General features: G+C 34.8%; 2 protein-coding genes across 4 annotated transcripts in view; both read left to right on the top strand.

Annotated features, from left to right (window-relative positions):
• Positions 1 to 26,722, top strand: part of LOC136814716 (axonemal dynein light chain domain-containing protein 1-like) — a 52,650-nt gene extending 25,928 nt beyond the window's left edge. For all 3 annotated transcript variants that reach the window (XM_067071145.1, XM_067071137.1, XM_067071152.1), the window contains exons 16-25: positions 13,632 to 13,808; positions 14,867 to 15,046; positions 15,586 to 15,779; positions 19,403 to 19,512; positions 21,378 to 21,695; positions 22,762 to 23,052; positions 23,763 to 23,951; positions 25,014 to 25,041; positions 25,622 to 25,688; positions 26,165 to 26,722. In XM_067071145.1, coding sequence (XP_066927246.1) covers positions 13,632 to 13,808; positions 14,867 to 15,046; positions 15,586 to 15,779; positions 19,403 to 19,512; positions 21,378 to 21,695; positions 22,762 to 23,052; positions 23,763 to 23,951; positions 25,014 to 25,041; positions 25,622 to 25,688; positions 26,165 to 26,315 — 1,705 coding nt within the window. In that variant the 3' untranslated portion in view covers positions 26,316 to 26,722. The remainder of the gene's footprint in view (positions 1 to 13,631; positions 13,809 to 14,866; positions 15,047 to 15,585; positions 15,780 to 19,402; positions 19,513 to 21,377; positions 21,696 to 22,761; positions 23,053 to 23,762; positions 23,952 to 25,013; positions 25,042 to 25,621; positions 25,689 to 26,164) is intronic.
• Positions 17,375 to 18,120, top strand: LOC136814746 (clytin-like). The gene has a single exon (XM_067071169.1). The coding sequence runs from the start codon at positions 17,444 to 17,446 to the stop codon at positions 18,044 to 18,046; it is 603 nt and encodes a 200-aa protein (XP_066927270.1). The 5' UTR covers positions 17,375 to 17,443; the 3' UTR covers positions 18,047 to 18,120.
• Positions 26,723 to 27,962: the final 1,240 nt, after the last annotated feature.

The following is a 27,962-nucleotide window of genomic DNA, read 5'->3' as shown; positions in this document are numbered from 1 at the left end:
AAAAAGGTTTATTGGGAATAGATTTATGAACAATGTGAAATCTTTCTAATGATGTACGTATATATACCCCTTTTACCAAATAAGCTTTACAAGTATTTACAATATAACATACAAATACACCATGAGAATAACGAGACTTTGCTCAAAGGTTTAAAAGTCAAATCTAATTATAAGTAGTGCCGTAGGCACTAGTCTTTATCAGTCCTTTCATAAAACGAAAGAAGCCAAAAATGTTTACGATACGTCCTTAGCTTGTAGTTTTAAAAGACTCTAAAAATACTGATTTATTCAATGAATAACTTAAAAGTTGAGAATATTAAAGAACGGGATTAAGCATCAAATCAGGTACGGTATTGCAGAACACCACAGCATCTCCCAAATCTACAATTATGGAAATTTCTACTTAAATAGAACTTTTTTAATATGTGTACTAAAGCCTCTTACACAGCTATATTACAATCTCTATGTCTTCTGGGATAGAAAGCATAACTTTTGTTGATTAGAAATGAACCCTTTCCAAGCCGTACATAGCTTGGTCAGTAAATCCGTAAATCTAACTTCAAAAATTTTTAAATAAGTCTTCTTGGAGTACCTATAATTATACTATTTACACATCTATAATGATCTGATAACATTGTACGTAGACAAAATTCAAAACTTGAAGTCCGATATTTTTATCACGGATAATACACGCTTTTTTTAAAAGAATATACTTTATAAAGAATATTCATGATGATATTGGCAAGAAAAGTTAAGGATATGCTCAGAATAACAGCATCATGGAATTCGGCAACTGAACCTAAGAATGCCAATTTTTAGAGCAGTTTACCAAATTGCAAATTATCCCCCCCCCCAGAAATGTTAAAAGCTTTCACAAAAATGCCAATTTTTTTCTCGAGGTATCTATTACATGCAGGATTTAGACTGGATTGGATCCTAATTCTAAGAATATACCGTAAAAATATTTTAGGAGATGATTATCCCCAAAAAGTTAAGAATATCCATCATGAAATGAAAAAAAACACCACTCATAAAAAAGCGTTTAGTGTGAATTATAGAAGAATTTCAAAATATCAATACCATGAGCTTGATAAATTTGTACAAATGGTGTTGATAATAGCTTTTACTGAATCTGTTTCCCAGGGCTAGTTTTATTATATTATATCTTTTGATGATATAACGTCGGCGTTTTGTAGGCGGCTGACGAAAAAATACCATTTTTGGAAAATATTTAACGAGAAGAGAAGCTGAGAAGCTGAGAAAGAGAAGAGAGAAGCTAACCCTCCGATATCATCGGACCGGGCTACCCCGGGACAGTTTCCTACCCCCAGATAGGGAAATCACAGCGCTTACCAGACATTGTACTCTGTGCTTGCGACACATCAGAGCTGTATCGATGATGATACTCGCACAGTACGGGAGAGCCTTGCGTTCTCGCAGATACTGAACATATGAGTACCATCACCACACCACATTCAATGTCCAGCGTATCTCCCCATACTCTTGTATCAGAGTAATGGTACCCTATTACCCTCACATTGTATGTGTTGACCCGGGCTGAGGTACATTCACTTACCAAGTGAATCGCAGCACCGAGTGGGAATCGAACCCTGACCTCCAGCACGGAAGTCAAGAACGATGACCACTACACTGCTATTTTTAACTAAAATATAAAACTAGGTATACATTAGTAAAATCAGAAAAATGTTATTCAATGTTAGATTAAAATTCGAAGACCTTTTTTGTTAGATTTCCCTAGGAATAGTCATAAATTGTCCATCAATGAATATGTTCATATCAATTTCTTTGAAAATTTCAACCAGCACAAACGGCTGTATACTCATTCGTAACAAGTGCACCATTTCCCCATCTTTTCTTCTCTCTTTTTTCATTTTTTTTTCTCATCTTTCAATTTTTACATTTCAAAAAACAAGAAAAACAAATTTGCGTATGTGTCTGTGCTTCATTTATCTAAATACGTCGGTGATGTAGGCTTGCCATATTTCTTCGTTTTCGTGTTGACGATAGCTGTAAAGAAATGATAAATTGATTCATTATTTTATTCTGTATATTGTAAAACCATTCCAGTAATATGGATCACAGACCTCTACAAAGACTGTAAAGAAACGAAAAATTGATTCATTATTTTATTCTGTATATTGTGTAACCATTCCAGTAATCTGGATCACAGACCTCTACAAAGACTGTAAAGAAATGATAAATTGATTCATTATTTTATTCTGTATATTGTAAAACCATTCCAGTAATCTGGATCACAGACCTCTACAAAGACTGTAAAGAAATGATGAATTGATTCATTATTTTATTCTGTATATTGTAAAACCATTCCAGTAATCTGGATCACAGACCTCTACAAAGACTGTAAAGAAATGATAAATTGATTCATTATTTTATTCTGTATATTATAAAACCATTCCAGTAATCTGGATCACAGACCTCTACAAAGACTGTGTAAAGAAATGATAAATTGATTCATTATTTTATTCTGTATATTGTAAAACCATTCCAGTAAAATCTGGATCACAAACCTCTACAAAGACTGTAAAAGTATTATATTAAAGACGCTAGCAGCATTCTGTTTCTGGTTTTTAAGCTAAAGGACCTACACTTTTTTTATAAGAACTAGTAAAACTTTGTTGAGGCTCAGCTGTTCTTACTTTTTTGGCCTTTTTGAGCCTCAAATTGCTCTTATCCTGTTCTTTACTTATATGGTGTAATTGAGGTATTTTTTAGGCGTTTAATCCAATTTGTACTATTTTGCCCCCTAAATTGCTTGAAATTCAGTAATTTAGGCTCAGCATTGTTCTTAAATTGTTCTTATTTTTTGGCGATTTCGAGCCTCATATTGTTCTTATAAAATAGTTTTTATAAAAGAAAAAAGTGTATATAAATGCTATCAACATCTCTCGAAAACACTTTTTCTCCGGTTTGATGAAAATGATAAGTTTAGAAACTTAATACCACTAGAGTGTAAATAATTTTATCAATCAATTTTAGAATTATATAATCGACTGGTGCTTTAGACACTGATATGAAGATAAAGTGCTTTCGCTTTCTCTCTAAAGTGATCGTACAAGACGCTTATCTTTGTAAATGTGATAACTAAGTTCATTGTTTTTCACCTGGGTTGACCTAAAACATCACTAACACATACCAACGCCTGTGGCAAAAAGAATTTAAAACTTTTACCCGAAATTGCATAGTCTCCTTTAGCTTTTACAAGCCTTTTCTTAAAGAAAATAATTTAATCTACTATTTGCCTATTTGCGAAAGAAGTAATTTTGATTAAAATCATCCTAAACTTTTATTCTTAACAATTTTACAGGTAGAAGTTCTCTAAAAAAGGCGATAAAATGGACATTCTCGTGTTCATTTGCCAAATTTTATGATGGTAATTTTTTTAGTTTATACTTATATTTTTTGGCCAATTTCATCATGAACATTTTAATATAGTACATTCTTAAAAAAAGAGCGTGTAGTGTTGTATTCACTTTTACAGTTACTATGCTATAAAAAATAGCCTCTTAAAATCAATCGTCCCGGTTTAGAGCTATATTTGTATCTGTGTTTAAGCTGGTAAGATAATGGAAGGAAATGACAGCCTATCAGACATATTTTATAAAGTAAGTCAATCGAAAACAAGACAGAGTTCTTACTCAGTTTGCAGAAGCCGAGTTTACCAGGGATGCTATCGGTATAAACAGAAGTGCAAAACAGATGTTTGATGGGAAATATTGACACTATTATAAAAATCGCTTTTTAAAAGCTCTTGAAAATTAAGGGAAATGAGCTTAATGGGATAACTTTGATTTTAGAAACAAGTAAACTATTCATTGAAAGATTTACTGCTGTTTATAAAATTGAACAATACTGTGATAGATCTAGGTCATCGTAATGGTCATGTGATTTTGAATTTTTCGTGGGAAATATTTTTTCCTGATGAAAAGGATTTAGGAAAAAAGAACTGATACTTAGCTATATCATCATGTGACATGTCTAGTTAAAATCTCTAAGTTTTTAATTGGACTTTGGACCCCTTGCTATCCTTTTAAATTAGAAAGATATCTTTTTCATGAAAGACTACTCATATAAAAGTTTGTTAAACAAATTTGTTAAGTGTGTTGAATGTTTTGGAATATTGTTGGGCTCAAAAACCTGAAAAGTTTTTTTATACGTTTCAGTTTCAGTCTTCCAAGGATTTGCATGTCTTTGAGTCAACATAAAATTCAAAATCACATGACCTTAACGATTTACCTAGAGGTCAATAGACCTGCGAAATACATTGCTATATAATAATATGTCTTGCCAAGCTCTTAAAATGTTGTTCTAACACACTTTGTTCTTATAGTAAAAAACAATCAAAAAATTAACACTACGCTAGATCAGCTATTTGGTTTAATCATCTTGAGGTCAGTTAATTGCTTTAAAAACCCTCTCAACAATTAGATGGAAATTGCATTAAAAAATTATTTTTTTGATTTGTCGATTGACGTTGATGATGAAATTTTATGATATAAATCTTAATAAACTTATTGACAAATCATTTTCTAAACTTTTATAATTTCATTAAGTTAATATGATTTCTTAAAACCTCAAAATGATTTAACATGTTAGCTTGATCACGTAACTAGCTAATCCTACAACGAAGCTCTCTAGATTTCTAAGCTGAACCACAAAAGCAAAGCATAAAAATGAGTATCGAAATCGCCAAAAAATATTAGAACATGATAAGAAAAATCCCGGGGTACTACCCTTGCCGACTACCCTTGCCGACCGACGGGAGTGTGCCGCTGAAGTTCGAAAAAATTGACCCTACGTGGGACTCGTTTTTTTTAGAAAAGTGACCCTGAATGAGACTGAAATTCAAAAATGTTCTCAAAATTTTTCATATTTTTTCCAAATTACCCCAAAACCCTACGAGGGACTAGTTTTTTTATTTTGGTGTTTTTGTGACCCTACCTGGGACTCATGGAAGTGAAAAAGGTACCCTGACCAGCGGCACATCCCCGTACCCTTTTTGCCCAAGTCCCCATTCCGGAGAACAAAGCCACAAGAACAGCTGAGACTAATCGAAGATTTGATTCTTATAAAAAAGAGAGTATCTATGGAAAGTGATACCGAGAAGCTTAAACACTTTGGAGGGATAATATATAGGCTTCTTTTGCACAAAGATACGTTCAAGATGTGACTTTCTAGCTTCAAGGACTTGTAGACGTGCCTTAACGTCAAAATCGCGATGCCCCTGCATTGTGACGTCAATTTGTTTACAAATATCTAACGCTCACACCCATTTTGACGCCCTGCATTAAAAGAATTCAGAACGCTGTGGTTCAAGAGTGACCTCCCCTGTTTAAAATCTCACTCACGCTAATCCAAATTATTTTTCGTCACGGTTTAAATGAAAAATTACTATTTATAATCCCTCAATTATCCCCCCTCATTAGCGAGTCATTAATAAATGCTTTTCTTTTTTATTGATTAGCCTTTGATAAATAACATTAAGGATTAAGACATCGAATCACGATTAATCCTTAGTATGTATCCATGGCAACTTATCAACAATATGGCTATATGCCCATGTAAATAAACAATCTCCCGTTTTAAATAAAATGGTCATTATTGACTGAAAATGCACAACAAATCATGGATGAGTTTCATAAAAATTGATCCATTTTGAAAAATTCACATGATGCCGGATGCTTTATAAGCTATGATCATTTCGAAATGTTCTTATCCAGAACTCTTGGTCAACACCTTCGTCTCAATTTTTACAGTGTACTTGTTTGCGTTGCCATTAGACGCATAAACTGGTGCTGTGATGTGTTGAATAGACCTTCATGAGTGCTTTAACTCCCCAAAACCTATTTTTAGATGCAACTATTGGACTCTGAACCTTAATGGCTCGCCAAGGAACCTTCCTGCTTGCACACGATTTTCTGATTTTTTGAAAATGTCACGTGAATTTCAAAACGTTGATATAATAGATGAAAAAGTTTTTCCTTGAAAAAACTTGAATGCAAAAAAAATCTAAATGTGTGTGAGTGCTAAAAATTTAAAATAGTCTGTCTTAAAAATACCTGAAAATAAGTCTGGTCTAGTTCAAATTTCAAGTCACTTCAGATGAATATTACCTGAAATTATCACACTCGGCTATGCTTATCCTTTAGCAAAAAAAGTTTCTTAATAGGAAGTATTCTATAGAGGTCCTGCGATTCAAACTATTGTCACACGCGCTACTAGGCTACGTCATCTTCCTCCGTTTCGAGCGTAAAACTCCTACGCTTCGGAGTAAGAGAAAAAGGCCTAAAAGCCTGGAACTGTCTATTGTGTCAGGTTGTGTAGACTAACGCGCTACTTACACCAATCAAGAAAAACTTGCATTTACCTTTGAGTCCATTGATTTTAGAAACGCTGACCAACATTTTAGGTACTGATTTCTTATCAGATTGATCGTGTACTTGACTGTATTCTTTCGAGGCTTGGTTGGTTAACAAACGTTTAGCCTGTGCAACTTTCTTTTTCAAAGAGTTTTTATGATGAATTTTATCATCGAATTGATAATCACGGAAACTGTTGTTATTTTCGTCCTCCATTTTTGTATATTTATGAAAAGTTTTCTTTCACTTCTTTCACTTTGTTCTATTATTCTTTAAAATTTGATGTCTCTCCTGATCGTTGATTCGTTTCTTCGTACTATAGTTTGCTTCACTCTTTCGTTGGTTTTCTACGTCCTCTTTCTCGTAAATTCTTCTTTTCGTTGTTCGTTTATTTTCTTTTGATTTCGTAAATTTGTTCACTTTTACTTTCTCTAATAAAAAATTTAATAAAGAATTTAATAAAGTAAACCAAAAAGTTATCGATGAGATTTAACCCTTTTACCGTGCCCACGGGAAAAAAAATTTACAAAAATTTTGGAGGTGATGCAGTTGTTTTCGGCGGGAGAAAATTAAATAAGTATTTTGAGCAGCCGATGGCATGTATATTTGTCCTCACCAGTTGTTAGCAGCCAGGCTCAATGTCAAATATACTTGACATGCGCACGGAAAGGGTTAAGAAGGGAAAATCTCTTCCACACATAAAATAAATTTCAAGGTATCTTGAATCTATAGTCATTAACCACATCTCTCTTTCCTCAATGACAGACAATGCCCATAAATGAAAACAAACAGAGAACGCATTAGCGACACCTGTTTATACCTCTACTGTATTCAACTATGTCCTTTAAATCGGAATATGACCACCCTTCCTCTCACTGTGTAAACATCATCAAAAAACAAAACAAAGCGATGTTAATCCCCAATCAGTCAATCATACCATTCACAAATTCAAAACACAAACAAAAGCGAATGCTTACCACCTGTTTTTAAAACCCAAACAAATACTGGAATAGGTTTATACCTCTAGACTCGATCAATACCAAAATAACAATGATTAAGATACCTAAAAGCTGTATATCAAAGAATTATGTATTTGAAAAAATTATATACGCCTTCTGTCCTTTGTGAAAGCATATCTCTGTCTATATCTATAAAAAAGACTTTTCATTATGATGTCAAGATGTCATACAGAGAGAGAATCAATTATTATAAATACTATAGATGCTTTTCAACTTTATTTTTCTCTCTATTCATACGATATATCTATCCCTCTACAAAACTCTCTCGTGACAATTCAATATAATAAGCGTAGATGACAATTATGTGTACACTATTTGTAAAAATATTGTCCTACGCTTTGGAGCTAATCAACATTTCAAGTAACATCTGAATCCAAAAACTTTATTCTTGGGGGATACTCCTTTCCAAAATCCAACAAAATTCGGGTATTATATGGTAAATCTTAAAAAGATAATGCAATTCTTTTTCTTATAAAAAAGCAGTGTAATACAAAAGAAATTTGTGAAATACTTGACTGTTATGAAAGGAAGGCTAAAATAAGTTAAATTCTACCATTCTATGATAATGGAACTCAATGATAATTAAAATGTCGACGTCAGTCTATTGTGTAATTACCAACCTCGGAATTCTAGCATGCACCTTGCACTTTTAAGGTCAATTCTTTTGTTGTTAAAATCCCTTACTGTTGCTAGGGCACCTGTCCATAGTGCATGGATTGATGTGAAAACATTTTTTTTATAAGAAAAAACTATATAAGAACATAATCCTCGATTGCCAAAATACTAAGAACAAGTTAAGAACATCTTAAGGTTCTGTGGACTCTAAAACACCCGATTTCTTAGGAAAATGGACAAAAATATTCACAAAATGGTGAAAATAAAAACATGATAAAAATATTTTTAGGCTTGAAACTCAAAAAGTGAGATTGATACTTAATGTTATGCTCACAAATAAAAACCACCATTTGACCTGTCACAAGCACAGGGACCTTTTTCCCACTCTCGAAGAATTTATTTCACCATAATATGATCCATGTATACATAACCTACAAAGTGAATACACGTTGTTTCTTTTATAAGAAAATCCAACATTTTTGAAACCTTCGGATGTTCCTAACTTTTTGAATTTTAACTCTAAAATGTTCTTAACATGCTCTTATTTTCACCTTTTTTGGGTATTTTTGTCTATTTTCTTAAGAAATTGAATGTTTTCGAGACCGCCAAGCCTTGTTCTGAATATTTTGGCCACCGAAGCCTTATCTTCATATATAATTTTTTTCTTATAAAAAACTTGTTTTGGCTGTAGAGATGTAGGTATAGAAACTAATAGTTGATACACGAGTTTGCGTTGTCAAAATATACGTAACCTTTAAACCATAACATTTGCTATGATGGACTTTACAGAATATCGATGCCAGCGATTGCTAATTAACTAGAAAAACAACAGGACAAGGTTTAAATTTCCAGAAAATAAGGTCAAGTTTGTCAGTCTTATCGCAATGAATATCAATAGTGGTTTTTAAGACCAAAATGCTTTTGCTTAACACAGGCAACGAAGGTCAGATAAAATTCTAGTCGCTTTCTTCTCGATCTTTTGATAAAACTTTACGATGAAAACTTATCCTAATCAAACTTCCTTGTGCCTTTGTATATGTCAAAAATGATGCTGTTTTGGTCTCTTCTCTACAAAAAACTTTTGCTCAACTTTTTATCAGATGAAAGATGCACCAAATCTTTAATCGGAAACCCTTCGCAAATTTTTTCTTAATAGTATATATTTTTACTTCCTACGTCTGTATTTAACTTTTTATATAACAACTCACTGTATGGTCTTTTTACAAACTTTTTCAACATATCTACAGGCCTGCCACTCCTTACTTCAACTAGCTGTGATTATCAAAAACAAGTTATTTTGTAAAAACAGAACTTCTATTAAACGGCATTGATTTCGTCAGTATGGAAATTTATATAAAAAACAACAGTGAAAATATTCCAAGAAATTCCAAATAAAGACCTTATACGGGTAATGGAATGGAGGCAGTTTCACCATGGTGTTGCAATAAATGATGAAGCAAATTGTGGATTAGAATACATAATTCGGGATAATTCCATGTTGTTTTTTTTCTAGAAAGGCTTGCGTTGCAAAGCCTATTTATCCATACTGTTTCTCTACTATAAATTTCAAGGCCATTTGAAATATTTGCTGAGTTGGCTTATATTTTTCAACTAATCTCTGTCTGTTTATAAAATTAGGAAAAAAAAAATTGTCATGGAAGGGCAAACCGAGTGATGCTTGCCTCTAGATACTACTGGTACACCCTCCCAAACTCCCAAAAAATTTCCATACAGGAGGGTGGACGAACCCTTTCAAGTTAAAACGAATTTCTTTAAAATGTGTTTATACCTCCTGGAAAAAAGCAGAATTTGCAAAAAAGAGCCTGGAAAAATTATTTTCTTGTCTTAAAGTGACGGTGGACGAACTCTTATCAGTCGTTTACCCCCTTCCCCCCGGAAAGTTTAAGAATAGCTTTTTACTTCCTGGAAAAGTTCGTCCAACCCCCTGTATGGTTACAAAATGGAATGACCCATTCCAGGGCTAATGGTCGAATCTTTCATAAGATTTATTGTGTAGAGAGGTTTTTACTCTTTGGCCTGGTATAACTTTATAACATACTCGATCCTTACGTAGCTTCTACTTCATGAACGAAATGGCATACATGTTTTTTCGAAAAATAAGCCTTTATTTTGCTGGGAGGCTTCCAAATTTTCTGAAGCTTGGCCTACGTTGAATTGACTTTTGAATATACACTATAATGATGAGTTTAACAGAAACAGTTTCCAATGAAGATAATTAGTTTTTTTTTCAATTTTTAATCCTAATGCTCTTGTTGTATTTTAAATACTCAAAACATCAAAATATGGAATATAAATTTCATTATAAAACCACATAATCTGATTGTGACGGTTTTGACATTGAAACACTAACTGATACCTTGTCTTATGTAACTTTAAGTGTAAAGATGTAACAGCTTACATAACTTTGTATGTGGTTGTTTGTACTGTAAAAGTCTTGCGTTGGGTCATCCGAAATTTCAACAGCAAAAAAAATGTTACGTATGTTTACCTAGGTCTTGTCTATGGTCTTTAAAATACACTAGATATTTTCCATTTCGGGGATCAAAAACAAAAACCCTATCGCCACTTGGGGTCAAATTTAAAAAATCAATCTGCACCTATCAGATCAACAAGGCTGGACTTAAAAATCTTGGTTTGCCATCACCCGACCCTAGATTTTGAAGGTGGGTCGGTCGGTCAGGAAATTTTTTTTATTTTGGTCATTCATGGAATTTCTATCTACATTTTGTCTAAAAAATTCTCTTCGTGGAAATAGCAATAAAAGTTTTTAGGTCGGCAAGTTTAGAGAAGAGCGGGCAACTCAATCTGATGACATAATGACATCATATATTTGAGCCCTGGGTTGAACCTGAACCCAATCCCTTCTGCTTTTAGTGTAAATATTGGTAAGTTATTCCATTTGACGTTTTTTTATGAGAACAAACAATATAAGAACATAAAACTTTAATGGTCAAAAAGTTGAGAAAAAGTTAAGAACATTTTTTAAAGGCTTTGAACACCCGATTTCTTATAAAAATGGACAAAAATACTCACAAAATTGGGAAAATGAGAACTTGTTAAGAACAATTTTAGGCTTAAAACTCAAAAAGTGAAGAACATCCAAAATTTTATGGTTTTCATTTCAAGTCTGCTATGCTCATCTTTCCTGAACTTTTTGACAAAGAAACAACAGCATACAATGATTGTGGTAACACTAGATATAAAGATATACACTGTTTTTCATAAGGACAAAAGATTAATTTCGTAAGAACAATAAGCGAAAAACTGCAAAATAAGAACAATTTGAGATTATCTCTGATGACTGAATTTTAAGCAAATCAAGAGTCAAATTAGTAAAAATAGAGTTTTAAACCAAAGTAACTACGTTTTGACCCAGAAATAAGAACAGAAGATTAGAACAATTTTAGGCTCAAAGTTAAAAAAATAAGAACAGCCAAGTCTCATTAAAAATTGATTCCTTAAAAAAAAGAGGGGGAAGCAAGTCGCTTTTGAAAGATAAACATGCATTCCCTGTAGAGTTTTGAAAGCCGCCTTAAAAGTTGTTTAAAAATTGTTTATTCTTTTATAAGCATGACGTTTATAAGCATATACAGGCTCAGTTCTGGGTACCTAAACAATGGCTCTATTGTTTGAGAACAATAGAATGGTAAGCATAATGCGAGCATGGCATAGAGGCAGACACTTGCTTATAAAAAAAACATGTATACTCTAGACAGCTGTCTGTTCTAAGGTTAAGGGAAAACTGTGGTACTAGCACGAATAGACTACAGAACTGCAGGGAATATTTTTAAACTATACAGAATTATATTTATAAACGTTATACTTTAATACCATTTCCTTTATCCTTCCTCTCCAAGATTTTAACAAAAGATGTTTATTTGATGTCAATGTATTTTTAGCCTTAAAACATTTCAATTATTTTAGACTAAACTATTGCTAGAAACCTCTGTGTTTAGGAAGTATAAGTTTTCAAATGGTGTAAATCTTTGCAAGCAATTCCTGGTTTTTAACTGAATGTGTAAAAAAAACTCTTTGTTGCTATAGCAAGCCGTCTACCAAATCCATTCTTATACCGCGTTGCTGCCTCTTTTGGTGTCTCATACATATGTCGGTTACTAAAATTTCTTCCTGAAGTCAATTCGCTCTTTGTTGCTACCTTGTGGAAACCCCATCTGCGAAATACATCCATCAACCCTTAGCGGCGCGGTCGGCTCTTTTTAGGAGACTGTGAATAGATTTATAAGGAACATTTGTTCTCGACGCACGGTATTTATAGGCTACAACTACAGCCGACGCTCTCTAATTCGACTCTCAATGGGAATTAGATTTTGATCGAATAAGGGAGTGTTTTGAATGATAGAGTGTCGTTTGTAAGAGTTTCTTATTGGCGATGACTTTCAATATTATCGAATAATGGAGCGTACATCGAATAGTAGAACATCGAACTAGAGAGCATCAACTGTAGATCAAACCAAGCAAATTCCCGCCAAAACTCTAGAGGCATTTTTCGAGTATTTTTAGCATTGGAATAACTTAACTAAATTGACGTTACTTTACCGCTTCAATGCAAGAGCACCTTATATTTTTCTCAAGAGCACTCCACCTAGACTTGTGTTTTGGATACCATCGTTGAGAAGAATTTCCGTTATATTTTCGTTACCAGTCTCCTCAAAAGCGCCAAGGGTTGGTAGGTGCTTTCCACATGGTCACAAAAACGAGTGCAGAATTAAAACGAATAGACTTAAGTATTAACCTGTCATCTCCAAAAGCAGATGTTTTGTGACCTTCATTGCACTCTGCAAGTCTAAGCTCTAATCTTTCTCTATTTATAACCTGCTTTTCACAACATGAGAGTTAGCAAGAGATGGGATTACCATGCAAGTAAACAATCATTAAAATAAATTTGTTTATAAAATCGATAATCTCGCAAGACAAAAGAGTACGCAACTATATTTATCATCGGCTATCTACTTAAATTCTATTTTGTATCTAGGATGTTTTTGTCTTCTGAAATTTCCCCGGCAAAATTCCCCTCATCTGCCCCCCCCCACTGTTAATTGGTAAACAAAAACAAACAAAACTAATACTAAAACTTTCCTTGGTCACACGTTCACTCCTAAAATTAACTTTAAATTCTAAAGATTAGTTTCTGAGGATGTGAATGTATTGGATCCTGTTTGGACCTACCTTGAAGCCCCTTTGATTTAACCTTTATTCGTCCGTCCGTTCGTCTGTTACTAGACTATGCTATAGTCTAAGACGAATTCGAAAAATAAAGAATAATCTGAAACACGCAAATTAGCAGTCGGGCGGAAATTTTGTCCGCGCGGGCGAAAAATAATCGGAGGGGCTCAATGTAAATGTAATGTAAACACAAACTCTATTTTCCGCCGCGCTACATATTACGTTTTATAATATACAACTATGTTATATCATAATATTATAATAATATATTATACGGACGATAGTATCGTCTAGTCTGTTACCAGCTTTTCTCTGAACTCGAACATATTTATGTTCCCCGTGCGTGTTCGAGACTTAACTGGAAAATAAAATATAATTTCTGTTTATTCTACAGACCGACCCATGGCTCAGTTCACCCACTTGAACAAGACGATTTACAATCTTTGTTCAACATCCTGAAATCATGGGAAGAGATTTTCAACTCTGAAGTGGAGAGATATTCTGGTGACGTACTGCTCTCCTACGAGGATGATTTGCTTTGTCTGAATAATTGTATGGATGCTTGGACCAGGTATTTTTCATATTTTTAGATGATTTTCCTACTAAACATCTTCGTATACAGAGGACTTTTATTATTCTAAACGTTGTATGATAAATTCCTATTAAGGCCGCTACCCACTCAGCATTTTATGTTCGCCGAACAAAGTGCACGGCTCGAGCTCTTTGTTCGCCGAGCGCTTTTCTCATTCCACTCTGCAGCACATTTTTTCTCTTTTCTTTTGTTCATCATCTTTAGCACATGATACACATCTTTTGCACACGGTACAAGAAGAAAATTCTCTTTTCTGATTGGTTGATTTTAGAAAAACAAAGGATGAGCTGTACAGCTTCGCGAAAAAAGTTAAAAAGTTTCAACTCTTGTTGCGCTCAAAGCGACAGCCTTTGAAGGCTTGATTTATGTAATTTATGCAATAATTAAGCCGTGCGCCTTGTTCGACGACCATAAAATGCTGAGTGGGTAGCGGCCTTTACAGCTTCTGTCATCTCAAAGCCCTGTAGTTAGATTCGATATTTTACGTTACGTGGATAGCCTAGTAATGAACTTTTAAGCAAGTTTTTAACTGTTTCCACGGGGTCCACGGTTAGCCGTCTCGGCTATCTATGAACGGAACGGAACATTGGAAGGAGTGGGTAATCGAGCCACGAACCCCTGGTTTATGGGGATGACACCTTTGACCACAAGTTTCCGTCCGAATGTTAGTCAACTGTTTGCTACCTAGGTACAAATATTATTCTTAAAACCTCGACAATGCATATTGTCCACTGATTAGAAGTTTGACCTTTTTGGTTTCAAGTGCGTAAATTATCTTCTAAGACTCTTTCTACACGTTTCCAGCGTTAAAATAAGTCATTCCCATACATACATCCTATAGGGATTTCTCAAGTCTTGTTAACTTTTGCCATTATTGAAGCAGACGTTCGATTTGTGTAAGAGATCGCTTCTACAGATTCGAACGTTTCGTCTGCTTCCATAATGGCGGAAATTATGTAAATTAAACAAACATGAAGAACCTTTATACTAGACCTCTCAAAATAATGTTCTACCAAAATATTTTCTTTTGATACAAGGTGTTCAATCAAAGTGTACGGAAACCATGCAGTCCAAGATGGTACCTCAAAGCAGCGTGAAGCCATGTTAGATTTGAATGAAGAAGTAGAAAGACTACATTACGACTTCCAATTACGAATGAGTGGTGAGAATGGTGTGGTTCCTTGTTATCTCAATATCTTCAATGCTTTAGATACGTGGTAAGTCCAATGGTGGTTAGGATCTTCTACAAGACCAGTGTTAGAAGGTCTTCGTCCAGGCAGATTTCCGTCTCGGTGAAGTGTATAAAGAGGCATTTCCGTCTCAAAAAGCTCTGGATAATTCACCAAAATTTCAAGATTATGTGCTAATTTACTTTGTAAAATCTATTTACCGTCTTAGACGAAAAACCTTGCTTTTACTATTGGAAGACCTACCATCTGATTAAGCCTTACAAAAGAAATACGCATTGCTTTTTGTGCAAATTATTTAGAATATTCTGGATAGTGTACGAGTTTTTGTCTCGGAAAACAATATATAGATATACTGCAGCAACATTACTTTAATGGGATTTAACTTTCCATTTGAGACTCAATATCGCAGATGACACTATCTGGCGATTTTAAATCTTTTTTCAACTCTCTCCCATTTAATTCTACTTTTTTTTACTTTTATGGTCTATTATACCGTTATAATGAATTTTAATACATTTCTCTTAAATACTGACTCTAAGAATCCTACACTATGTTTCTTATCACAGGGTGAACAAAGTTAACGTGTTGGTGCACGGAGGTGAAACGATGTTTGATTCTGAATGGGTCCAGCTGACAGATCTTTTCCAATCACAATGGCCTGAAACTCTACAAAAAGTTTTGAACATTCTTTCACCAGAAGATGAGCATTTTGAACTGGGAGGACATCCGCCTGAAGATTCGCGCTTGAATTTATCTGATGGTAAGTTCTGTTGTTCTGCTAATCAACACCTAGCGTCCGTGAACGTCTCAATAGCGAGTTTATGCATGGGCACTTTTGAGCACGGCACAGTGACACGTATTTCTGTAAATCCTGAAGGGATTTTCGTTTACACGTTTTATAAGTTTCAGAGTCTGCAAAGCCTTAAAATGTTCTTAACTTGTTATTAATATCGAAGCATAATGTTCTTATTTAGTTTGTTCTTTTTGAAAGACGAGTAGATACTAAAAATCTAATTTAGGTCGACAATACTTTGTTATCTAATTCTCTTAAAAAAAACAACTCGAATCAAACTACCAGGAAAATAAAAAATATTTATCAAGACCCCTTGATTATCCTCTTTGGGGACCCCTTGGAAATGTTCGTCCACCCCAATGTATAGATATGAAATGGAATGGTTCATTACAGTTTCGTGAACGCTATCCGAGTATATGAAAAGCTCTAAATTAGAACAAATGAGCGTTTCTCGTGCTTATTCGAGTTCGGGAGGCTCAATTGTAGACTCAATACTCGAATTTCAGTCAAATAAAAGTCTAAGTAATAATGTGTTTCTGCATTAGGCGAGGCCAATTTAATCTGTTGTTTTACAGGCCAAGCTACCCAAGAAAGAGGGTGGGTCGGCTGGCGAAAAAAATAAAAATAAAAGTAGAATTTTACGTATAGAATCTCCTAAAAAAGCAACAAAAACTACAACATCTTGTCAAAAATGCGAAATAGAAAAAAAAAGACACAAAATGCTCGAATTCATGGATTAAATGAAAAATTGGAACCTTGGAAAAACTACCAAAACTTTGAAAACTTGGCAGTCTGTAAAGCAATGAAAATAAAAAAGTAGTATCAAAATCAATTTTATTTGTATTTCGATTTTTCGAATTTTTGGGTCGGTCGGGCCCGTCACTAATCAAACAACTTATCAAATTGGTCTCGCCTTATCTAATTAACAATCGAGGCCATGTTGTTTAAGCTAATCCGTCTGAAGGGGACTACACTGGTTTAAGAGCAATGTTTTCAAAATAAACTAACTCAAAGGTGTAAAAGATAAAACTCCATACTTGGGAGTTCAAAAACTGACCCTTTAAAAGGTTAAGAAATCATTAGCAGTAATAACAAATCGCTAAATGAAAAGGATTAACTTCTCCAGTGCGCAACATTTTTTGAAAAATGTGAAAGTTTTCAACTTTCTTTTTGAAATCCATTATTTCTAACTAGCATAAAAGCTTGTAACTTAAGAGTTAGACAATGATTTTGGTACCATTAGAAAGGTATTTTTACGGTTTTTCTAAAAGCTATCATTTTATCTGTATTTAAATCAAGTGATCAGGAGTTATAGCCTTAAGTCTGTGACTCGGTATATTGGCAAATTTAGAACGTGTATAAGGGTTAAAGAGGTCATGTGTTACGATTCATGAATTATTAAGGTTTTTCTTGAGGCACTGCAATTTCTCTGTTATTGAAATTGCGGTTAACACCTTTTGACAGTGAGGGTCAGGAATCACGGTACTATTCTGTGAAATATTTTACCGAACAGACGGATATAAAAGCTCCAGAATGAAACTTGAAAGTCATCTCCCAGCTAAACGACTTACTGTGAAAGCTAGAAGATCAAATTTGTTTTGAAGTTCTTCAAAGACAATCTTCCAACAACTATGGCTCATCAAGAAACTGGATCCAAATACGCCGTCAAGCTTAAACCTGATTTTAATAATCCAAAATGGATCAACCGTCATAGATTCATGTTCAACTTTTTGGACATCAACGGCAACGGAAAAATCACTTTGGATGAAATTGTCTCCAAAGCTTCGGATGATATTTGCGCCAAATTGAACGCATCACCAGAACAAACCCAGCGCCATCAAGATGCTGTTGAAGCTTTCTTCAAAGCCATTGGTATGGATTATGGTAAAGAAGTAGAATTCCCAGAATTCCTTGAAGGATGGAAACGACTTGCTACCAACGATTTGAAATTGTGGTCCCAAAACAAGACCACCTTAATTCGCCGATGGGGAGATGTTGTTTTCGACATTTTCGATAAAGATGGAAGCGGTACAATCAGTTTGGACGAATGGAAAGCCTATGGAAGAGTGTCTGGAATCTGTGCATCAGACGCAGACGCCGAGGAGACCTTCAAACATTGCGATTTGGACAACAGTGGCAAACTTGATGTTGATGAGATGACCAGACAACATTTGGGATTCTGGTACACCTTGGATCCACAAGCTGATGGGCTCTATGGCAGCTTTGTCCCCTAAGAAACATCTTAAGAAAATTTTGTATATTCTTCATTATTTTTGTATCATATAACATCGCACTTGATTACCTCAAATATATCCATTGACATGTCATATAAATAAATAATATCTTCTCATTTTTTATTTCTGAAAAAAGTCAGTTCCAAAACATTGATATCGATTCCGATATCGAGTCTGGGGGGGGCACTCAAGGTAAATGAACTAACATACGTGCGGCCCTTAAGGGTATATTTTCCAAGCTTCCCAAAGTGCACTGTAAGGGTCGAAATCAGCAAAGATGAGAAAAATTTCACTCTAAGGGTGTAAAATTTCGAAAATCTCACCATATTTCGCCTGAAAATGGTCGAAAGTTTCAAGAAAATGCAAAGTAAGGGTCGATTTTTCGCTCAAATTTGCTCAAATTTTACTAAAATTTTCTCTGCACTGTAAGGGTAAGATTTCAAAAGCCTAATTTTGGGCTGACTCGCTCTAATTCCATACTTAAGCGACTAAGAATTTTTTTCAAATTAGAGAAAGATTCTTAGGCTTTATACCATGTTCATACTATTTTGACCTTTAATTTGCTTGAAATTCAGCCCTTTCAGGCTCAGGGTTGCTCTTAAGTTGTTCTTATTTTTAGGTATTTCTGAGGCTCATCGTCCTTATCGAATTATTCTAATAAAAAAAATAGTGTAAAAGGGTGGTCACGAAAATCCCCAACATTGATAGTGTCAAAGCAAAGTAACTAAGCACTTGTTCTGTTTCATTGACTGGATTGAAGGCTAGTAGAAAGCCATACCAATCTGTCTTGTTAGTACCGAGTTTATGTATGTGTGTTTTTCAGCGACGGAGACGGTAAGGTTCTAATTTAACCAGATCATGACCAACCGAGGACGACGGTAAATCAGCACTTTTACCGTCCTCGATTTTGCGGGGCAGAATTGCTGGTTTTTCCAAATCGCTTCCATCACTTTACCGTCCTCAAAAGTGCAAATATATAAACTCGCTAGTAACATCAACTGGTCGGCAATCGTTCGTACATATAGGAGGCGGGAGGGTGGTGGGTGAAATAGTAGCTGGGCGGGTTGGGCGTATCTTTTGAGTGGAAGGAGGAACACCATTGGTAAATATTTTCTTCCCGTTTGACATAAGTTGACCTATAACACTAGAAGAAATAGCAGGATGAATTGAATAATTCTTTCTGACAAATTTCAAGAAAATTAACCTTTTCTACAAATTCGCTTTAATTTTACTAAATTAAAATACTTTAGTAGGATAAGTTTTTGCGAGATTTAGATTATTTTGTAAACATTACGTCACGTTCACTGGGACAAAACATCTTGACTACGAAACCATACATTCTCACATCTGCTTTAGGTACAGACATACAAACGATCTCAAAGAACGCGACTATAGAGAAAGTGGAGAAATGGTTGTTAAACATCATCAACGGGTTCGAAAATGAAAATACAAACATGATCGAACAGGTATGTAACCAACCAATCAGATTCCTTTCTGCACCTTTTTTATGATCAAATTTGAACAATTTTTTAATTTGCTCCCTTTAGATTAAAGAGTGTCGCAAGTGGGTTTTCTCGTAGCATTGTAGCGTTGGTAACTACAATGGACTCCTCTCTCTCTAATTCGATCTTTAAGGGACCAAAAATTTTCCTCGAAATAGAGAAACATTCAAATTACAGAGAGTTTTATTTTATACCAACGTTCCAGATGAAGGATCAATGTTCTAGTTCGAACAACAGAAAGATTCGAATTATAGAGGTTCGAATTAGAGAGAGTTAACTGTATTTGCAAATACATGAGGGAAATTTAACGTCAATTTTGGTTTCGACGTTATCGTTGCACGATTTCGAGGAACTGATGTAACGTCATTTCTATGTATCTCAAGACAAAATCTTTGAAATATTAGCCTATCGCCATACCACGTGACTTTTTTCGTTGATGATGTTGAGAAAAAGCAGTGTCCGTCTTAGTGTACAGACAAGTAAGGTGTACTGTATTAGACCTACAAAAATGATCAAAAAACGGGCTCTAGCCTAGGTAAGTTAGGTCGCTGCTCTCATCTTAAAACTTTGTACGTCGCACGGTCTAACAACTCAAAGTATGACCTCGCTCTATTTTCATGTGATTGAAAATGCTCCTCCTATCTTGATGACATCAGAGAATCATACGCAAATCCGATTTAAGAATTAAGAGGTATTAAAAAACGCAAATAAACATGTTCTGGTCAGCTACTTGGAATTTTTCGAACACTTAAACTTTTTTTGTAGTTTATTGATCTCGTAAGCCAAAGTATGACGTGTCGTCTCAAATAACATGTTTTAATTCATTAACCCTTTTAGTCCAAAAACTTTTTACTTTTTGGAAAAGTAATTCAGGGGAAGGTCCAGCTCAAAAGCAGCCTTTTTTCATCAAAGTTTTCTATTCTTTCCAACCATAGCTACGAGAAGTTTGAGAACCTCTTCGTTCCGGAGATAAAAGGCAGTCAAAGGTCCCCTGGGACTGAAAGGGTTAAAGCCTGAAAGTTCAAAGTGGCCATATAAATTAATCTTGCTTATAACATTCGACCAAGTCATGTTGATACGGTGCAGTTTCATATCCTTAAACAACAGAAATGTTTCACTTTCTTTTTAAACGGTACCGTATACCGTATGAACGTGGTCTTACTTAATGACTCGTACTGTAGTATTTTCTAAAAGTGAGTTCCCTTGAAAGATAAAATAGTGAATCCGTTCTATAGGTTTTAGGGTCAAAAAGGGGAGTCATTGAGTTTAAAGATCTAGTCTAGGATCTTCTCACCAAACCTCATCTCAAACTTTAACTTTGATTGTGAATACTTAATCAATAATAATAATGCTCACAAAAGACAAAATATTCATACCTCAATTTCTTGTATCAGACAGACATACTTTACATTTTTGTGGACATTTTAAGTCTGGGTCAGTGACCAGGTTATCAAACGTCACGTTATCAAACTTAATTTTGATTTTTTTGAGATCAAATGAGGGTTTTTTGAACTTTTTTTTTTGCGTTGATCTCAATTGAAATCTCTATGCCGCATTCGTTATTTTGTAAAAAAATATTTACGGACTTTCATTATTTATAAAGACCAACCTTACAGGCCGGTAGGAATCATTGGCGGAGGGGTGAGCAAAAGTGAAGGTAAAGATAGCGCCATCCCTACCTCAGCCCAGGGTTCACTTAAAGTTTTTTTATAAAAAAATGATCAAAAAGCAAAGTTCAGCCAAAAGTAGACTCTAGTCCTTTGATACAAGGTTGAATAAAAGCAAATCCACTCCCCCTGTGTATAATCAAATTTTCTCCTATTTCTCAGGTCTCTACCACTCACTGGAATATGATTCGATGGTTGGTCACCATTTTGATACGAATGGCGCCCGATCATAAATCGCCCAAAACGCCCATACGGGGCGCTGAAGAAGACAAGTTAACAGGTCTTGGTTCGGCCATATTAAAAGAATCGACATCTGATGCTATAATAGACCGTTGTACTATGATTTTCAATTCGTTACGTTCGTTGACTGATTTGATTGTGGCATGCTGTAAAGATCTTTCTAATGGTACTCCTGACGTCACTAACAATGCTGTAGAGAAAATCATTGAAGATTCGGCTAAAGATGCCAAGAACCTGGAGGTATTTTCATTTTTATATTTTATTATTTCACCTTTGAAGGGAAAGGAAGGGGCCTGATGGTATTCGATCGTAAAATCTACTCCTGTGAGATAGAAGTTTTGAGGATTTTGCTTTATTTAAAATACAGTTAACCCTCGCTAATTCGAACTCCAGCGGGCTTTCTAATCTGTTCGAATTAGAAAGAGATTCGAATATTGGAAAGTTCGTAAGGGGAATTTTGTTCGATTTTTTTTGACGTCGTGTCAAAGCACTTGTTATACATTTTTGGAAAGTACATCAATACAAGAGTCCCAATTTTGAGGGTGCCAAATTTTTTTTGGTTTATCGGTGATCCAAAAAATATCTGCAATCTGATTGGTTAAAAAAAGTACAATATATCTTGTATTTTACATGTACAAAATATAAATTGACGAAAAGATGTTGTTGCATTGTAGCGGTAGTAGCAATCTAACGTCACTTTGCTACAAAAGTACGGAAAAATCTCGGAACTCGTAAAATATTTCTCATATTGTACTCGCAACTTTCCGATAACTATTACATATTTTACAGACCCAAAATAGAAAATGTCCGAAAATCACAAAAATTGCAATTTTTCAAAAACCATTAATGTATACTTGATATTTGTATGACTAGTATTTTTACAGACCAAAAGCGTTTTTCAGGTTGTGGTCTGTAAAATAGTTAATTTTCAGCAAATTCACTATATTCGGACCGATAATTAGAATTCTACCGGGTGCGCCACAAAAAAGTTTCTCTCTTTGAAACTGATTTTCTCGAAATCTAAAATTTTTTAAAGAACCATTATTATTCCATTGGAAAGAAGAAAGATAAGCTTAAATTTTGATGGGTCATTTATTAAATTCGTTTCATTAGATCGGAAGTTATGCTCAATTGAATAAAAAAGTTACTTTCTGAAAGTGCCCGAAAATGTAGAAAATAAAGATTCTGATAATAGAAGTTCGAATTAGCGAGAGTCTGCTGTATATTCCTTTTCTTCGGATGCACTGTTTGTCCTTCCAAAACAAAAAATGAGCGGGTTTAATTTTACTCCATTTCCAAATTTCAGCAAGAATGTCAAGGCTGGATGAACACCGCAAACCTTCTCATCAAGGAATTAACAGGACAAAGTATTCCCATGAAAGACTTTATACCTCCTTCTAAAGCGAAACGTGGAGGTCAACAAAAACAAGACAATGAAAACAAATCAATTACGGAACAGCCCAAAATAGGGGTGTCTGGTCAAGAAAACAATCCAGAAACTGGGGAAAAGAAGGAAGGGCAACCTATGGTTGTTTTAAATAGCGCTGACAAAAAGAATGAAGCAAACGTTCCGAGTTCTGAGAAGCAGGACGGAAAGGTAAGTGCAAATTTGTTTTGGACTACTGTATGTATTAGTGATAGCAAAAAGATTCTACTAATTTGGACATATCCTAAGATATCAAGGATGAAGATTTAGCTCGTTAAAAACTTAGCCTATTGCATTAAATTTGTTTGATTATTATTTTAGGGACGGGTAAGCAGTTCTATTTAATAATATAGTTTATACAACAATTCAGTTTGAAAATATAACATCTAACGCTTTGAATTTGGGAGTTTGTTAGGTTCGTGTAATGTTCAATTTCTACATCTCTAAGCGTGTCCATATGATGATTTCAGATATTCATCAGACGTCATTCGCCCCTGCTAAATTCTATTCCAATCCCCTTTCATGCAGAAGATATCCATGACGTAATGTCTTGTACTGAAGTATCCAAAATATCCCGGGCGTTTGCTACTAGTTTAATTGTCAGATGAGATGGAGTTTTTATAAGATACTTTAATAATTGGTCATTTGAAATAATAAAAATGACGCGTTCTTTAGAAAAAGTAACAAACTTGTTTTATTACTGGTTAACGACCAACCAAATCAATTAAGGGCTTGTGAAAACTCAACCTCGTCCCTTTATTGTTTAAATTGAAAATTAGTAGCAACCATCGGGTCTTTTTTGGGTACTTCCGTATAAAACATGAATATCACGAATTGATAGGTGAACTCATCTTTTTCATTATCATCTCTAACAATTTTAGGGAATGCCAGCAATTAACGTAGGCGAAGGTGCACAAGCAAACAAAACTGCCGACGAAGCAGATTCTTCGCCAGATAGTGATGAAGAAAGTGAGGAAGGAGAGGAGAGTGATGATGGATCACAGATGTTGGTGATTGGAAATGACGAGAATGTCAAACGAACCAGTGTCAACGAACAAACTGAAAATATGGTAAGAATCTATAAACCTATTCCTTGTGACGTCATTTCACCCATCATCAGCTATTTTTTCTTAGAAATGGTAGAAAGAATATGTACAGGATAGTTTAGTGACAACTTTATAGCTCAAAGTCTTCAAATATTCCCCGTTCGGACCTGCGCATAGTTTTTTGTTTCGTGGGTGAAATTTATGTCAGTTAAGAGCAGGTAGCTTGCTTGAGTTTGCTTGAAGATAGTCACTAACTGGATTTTATCGAATTGGTCTATACCCCTATTATATGTCAACCCGCAATAATACACACAACTGTCAGCCTGAGGGGACTGGTAATGAATTTTCAAGAAAATGACGTCAGAATTTGTTGTCTTTGAGAATCATTGACTTTTATATATCCGTGGACCAAGTTACTCAATGCCGACCAAGCAAAATATTATGATCGGAGTTTTTATGAAATTGGTACCCACGGAGAGATCGCTAGATCTAGTTTCGCTTGTACACTAATGGTGTAGCGCCGTTTGTCGTTAGGCAAAGCTTCAAACACTACAATGGCTTCTTCTCGGGTACCAATTCCAAAAAAACTTCGATCAAAGATGGCGGCTATAGCTTGTTCCAGGGATATATAAAGATCAGTGTTGAGAATTAGTGCAACGACTTCAGACATTTTGGTCTATTCCAAAGAACAGTATATTACAAGATATTTTTGAGAGGGAGAACGCGGATTAGGCCCGGGAAAACTTTGTGATCAAAATAGTGACGCCATAGGCAAAACTACAAGGGAAATAAGAGGTAGAGAAATAGCTTATTTTCAAAAGTCAAAACAAACGAAAATGATTGGTATAATCTGATAGAGCATGAAATTCTGCGCAAAAAATTGTAATACAACAACTCTCTGACGAAATCACACAAATAAATACAAGCGCTTTAATATCAACTAATTGTCAGCTCTACTGTGATTTGACGTACAATTTTGTCTTGATTGTACTGACGTCAGTATGCTGTTGAACTTCAAGTGGCTTATACATATAAGTAAACATGTTCATATTTTCCATTTACCGTTTCTCTTCCTTTTTCTTTTAGAACAACAACCAAAAAAATATTACAATAGGTATGTGTTCTTAATAGTTATCCATAGCTACAGTGGACTTTCGCTTATTCGAAATTCTAATATTCCTACAATTCGACTTGATTCCATGTCCCTGTTAAGGATAAATCTTCGTTAAATACTCTCTACAATTTGAATTACTCTGTAATTCGAACAAATAAGATTTCAGAGTCAACTGTAGTATTATGATTCAACTCTTATCACATTCCGGTGATTTTAAATGAGATTTTGGATCCATTGTTGATCAATCATAGACCATGTTCACACGTTACTGTTCCGTTTCGCTCCGGTATGATTTTCGTTACGGATCGAGTGTTACGTTTCGGAGCAAGAAAACGGATCAGTTTCGTTCCGATAAAAATAGCGGAGTGAAACCGTTTCGATCTGTTTTGCTTTGAAACGTCTTCTTTTTTGACGTTTCGAATTTTGACGTTCACACTTGTTTAGGAACCGTAACGTCTGAACATGGTCATAATCGGTAGACTTTCATGGACCGCCTTTCAGTTTAAATTTTAGTATTTTGACGCACCACTGTCTAATTTTGCTCAGTGCATATTAAATGTTTGTTTTTTTTCTCATTTAGATGTAACATCGCCTTCGCTGTCGTTGGAGGCTCTATCTACACTGGAAAAACTGCAGACTCAATTAATGTAAGTTGTTCTCATTTCGATTTGACGCTCCTGATAAATATTGAGAAAAAAGATTTCACTCTTGACCATTCTGCTCGATTGAGTTTAGTAACGATGATAGTCAAATGGTGTTATAAGTAGTGAATTCGAAGCCACCATAGAAGGGCTAGAGATGAGATTCTGGGATAGGAAATGAAACCACTTGTTTACCATCCCAAAGGCGTCACCTGCGCGGTTTTCACACAAACGCTGTATTGAATGTAAAATCTATCGCCAGAATTCGAAAAATGTACCGGAGGGAAGCAAAGAAAGCACTAGATTCAATCCGGCATTCTAAAGGCGGTTCAAATCTAAAAGTTTCACTTTTTCTTGCTTGAGAAAGGTTGAAGATTTCTCTATAGCCCTTTGGGCTTCAAACTCAATTGTTATCAGGTACCCCCCCCCCATATTCGCACGTTAAATAACATTTTCGTTGTATTTTCGTTTACTTTCGTCAGTGAAACCGAAGACCGCGCACAACAAGCGGAAGAAAAACTTTACGCCACTGAGAACGAGCTGAAAGAAGCAAATGAACGAATTCGCGCGCTCGAAAGATCACTTTCGCGAATGGAATCTAAGTCAGAGACTTCTACGCCCTTACCACCCTAAAGGTGGTAAATGTCAATTCTGATCTCGACCACGGTCGAAAGATGAAGTTATTTTTTTTGAATTTTTAAGTTTTGCGTCATAATGTCCTTATTCACTAAAATTACATCAGTGAATGCCTTCTTTGTCAAAAGGTAGAATTTAGCTTGTAAATATTTAGTCTGAATCAACACCGAAATAAATTTACCACCTTTGAGTCAATTCGGTAAAAAAAATCTTACTCCACAAGATCCAAAGTATTTCATGTTTGAAATATTGGAACAGGTGTTATTTTTGTACAAATTCATTAATATAATAACATTAAATTTGTTTTATATCTAACTTAAAACAAAGTTTGTGAATATTTTAAAAAATTGGGTGTTTTAGTAAAGATAATTGTAAATATATAATTTCAAATAATACTTGTCAGGAATTTTGCATTGTCAGTTTGCTGCCTTGGGTTTTCTACAGATATCAAATATAAAGGCTTCGTGTATGTTTTTCCAACCAATTTTCTTAATAGATTTAACTCCTTAAGGTTATGCTTCTAAAGAATGTCGAGCTTATCGGAAAGAACCTTGTAAAACTCGAATCCAGTCCCTTGGTTCGTATTTTTCTATCCTCGTAGCACTCACGAGCATGTCCCACGTCCATCAGTAAAATTAAAAAGTTATGGAAGTTGCTCTGGGTTCGTGAGTACTGGGCACGTTGTCAAAACTTTACCTGATTTATTTTATTGCTTGTTTGTAGGGTGAGAACTAGAAAAATGGGTAGCTGTAAAGGAGTTCGATTTTCGACTGTTGTACAAAAATGTAGTTTGACCTTGTTTCCTCTTCACGTTTCTCTGATAAGAACATCCAAAAATGTTACCTTCGAATGTTGTTTACTTTTTGAAATTTTGAACACGTATGGGAACAGTGAAGGATATTTTTTCATTGATTTTTTTTTTTCGACAAGTATTATATTACTGAATGGGGGCTGAATTCTGAAATTATTTACCCAAAAATCTATGTTGAGCCTCAACATGTGCTAACTGGGTTGAATACTATGAATAAATTTGACTGACATTATGCTGAAATGAAAATTTACTAACAATTCAGCTTGAATCGCCATGGTAAGGTTTTGTTTTTTTCAATTTTCAATCTTTTTCCGAATTTTAATTTTAAAAGATTGGTTAAATGTGAAATTACTGTGATATATGGGATATCGTGGTTCAATTCACCCAATTCAAACTCAAGCTCTCGATGATATGAAAACTTTGGCGTCAAGGTAGAGAAGGGAAATTAAAGACATGACATAAGATTTTTTGGGATGAGCTGGAGCAACGATGTAAAAATAATAGATAACCAACTACCTCTAGAAGGCACTTCTCCCAAGAGAACAACCATTGTTTTCCTATTGAAATGAGCACTCCTTCAAATAGCTCTGTGTGCAGTGCGTGTTATGCTTTTAGCTAGATTTTGACACACTTTTTGACATCCACTGAATTGATAGAAAATTTGAATTGTTATTTACTTTTAGAATTTTTTTCAAAAGATTAAGGTACCAATCTTTAGACAAATTGACTACGGATCGGCCTGATACCACTTAATCTTCATCTGGATAAATAAACGCTCATAAAATGATGTTATCTGAAAAATATATGTGTGATTTGAAGTGCGATATCTCACG

This window comes from Clytia hemisphaerica, unplaced genomic scaffold (assembly GCF_902728285.1).
Source record: "Clytia hemisphaerica strain Z4C2 unplaced genomic scaffold, Clytia hemisphaerica genome assembly, whole genome shotgun sequence".
NCBI classification, from domain to species: Eukaryota; Metazoa; Cnidaria; class Hydrozoa; order Leptothecata; family Clytiidae; genus Clytia; species Clytia hemisphaerica.
Note: the sequence above shows the minus strand (reverse complement) of the source record. Positions and strands in the feature narration are given on the sequence as shown.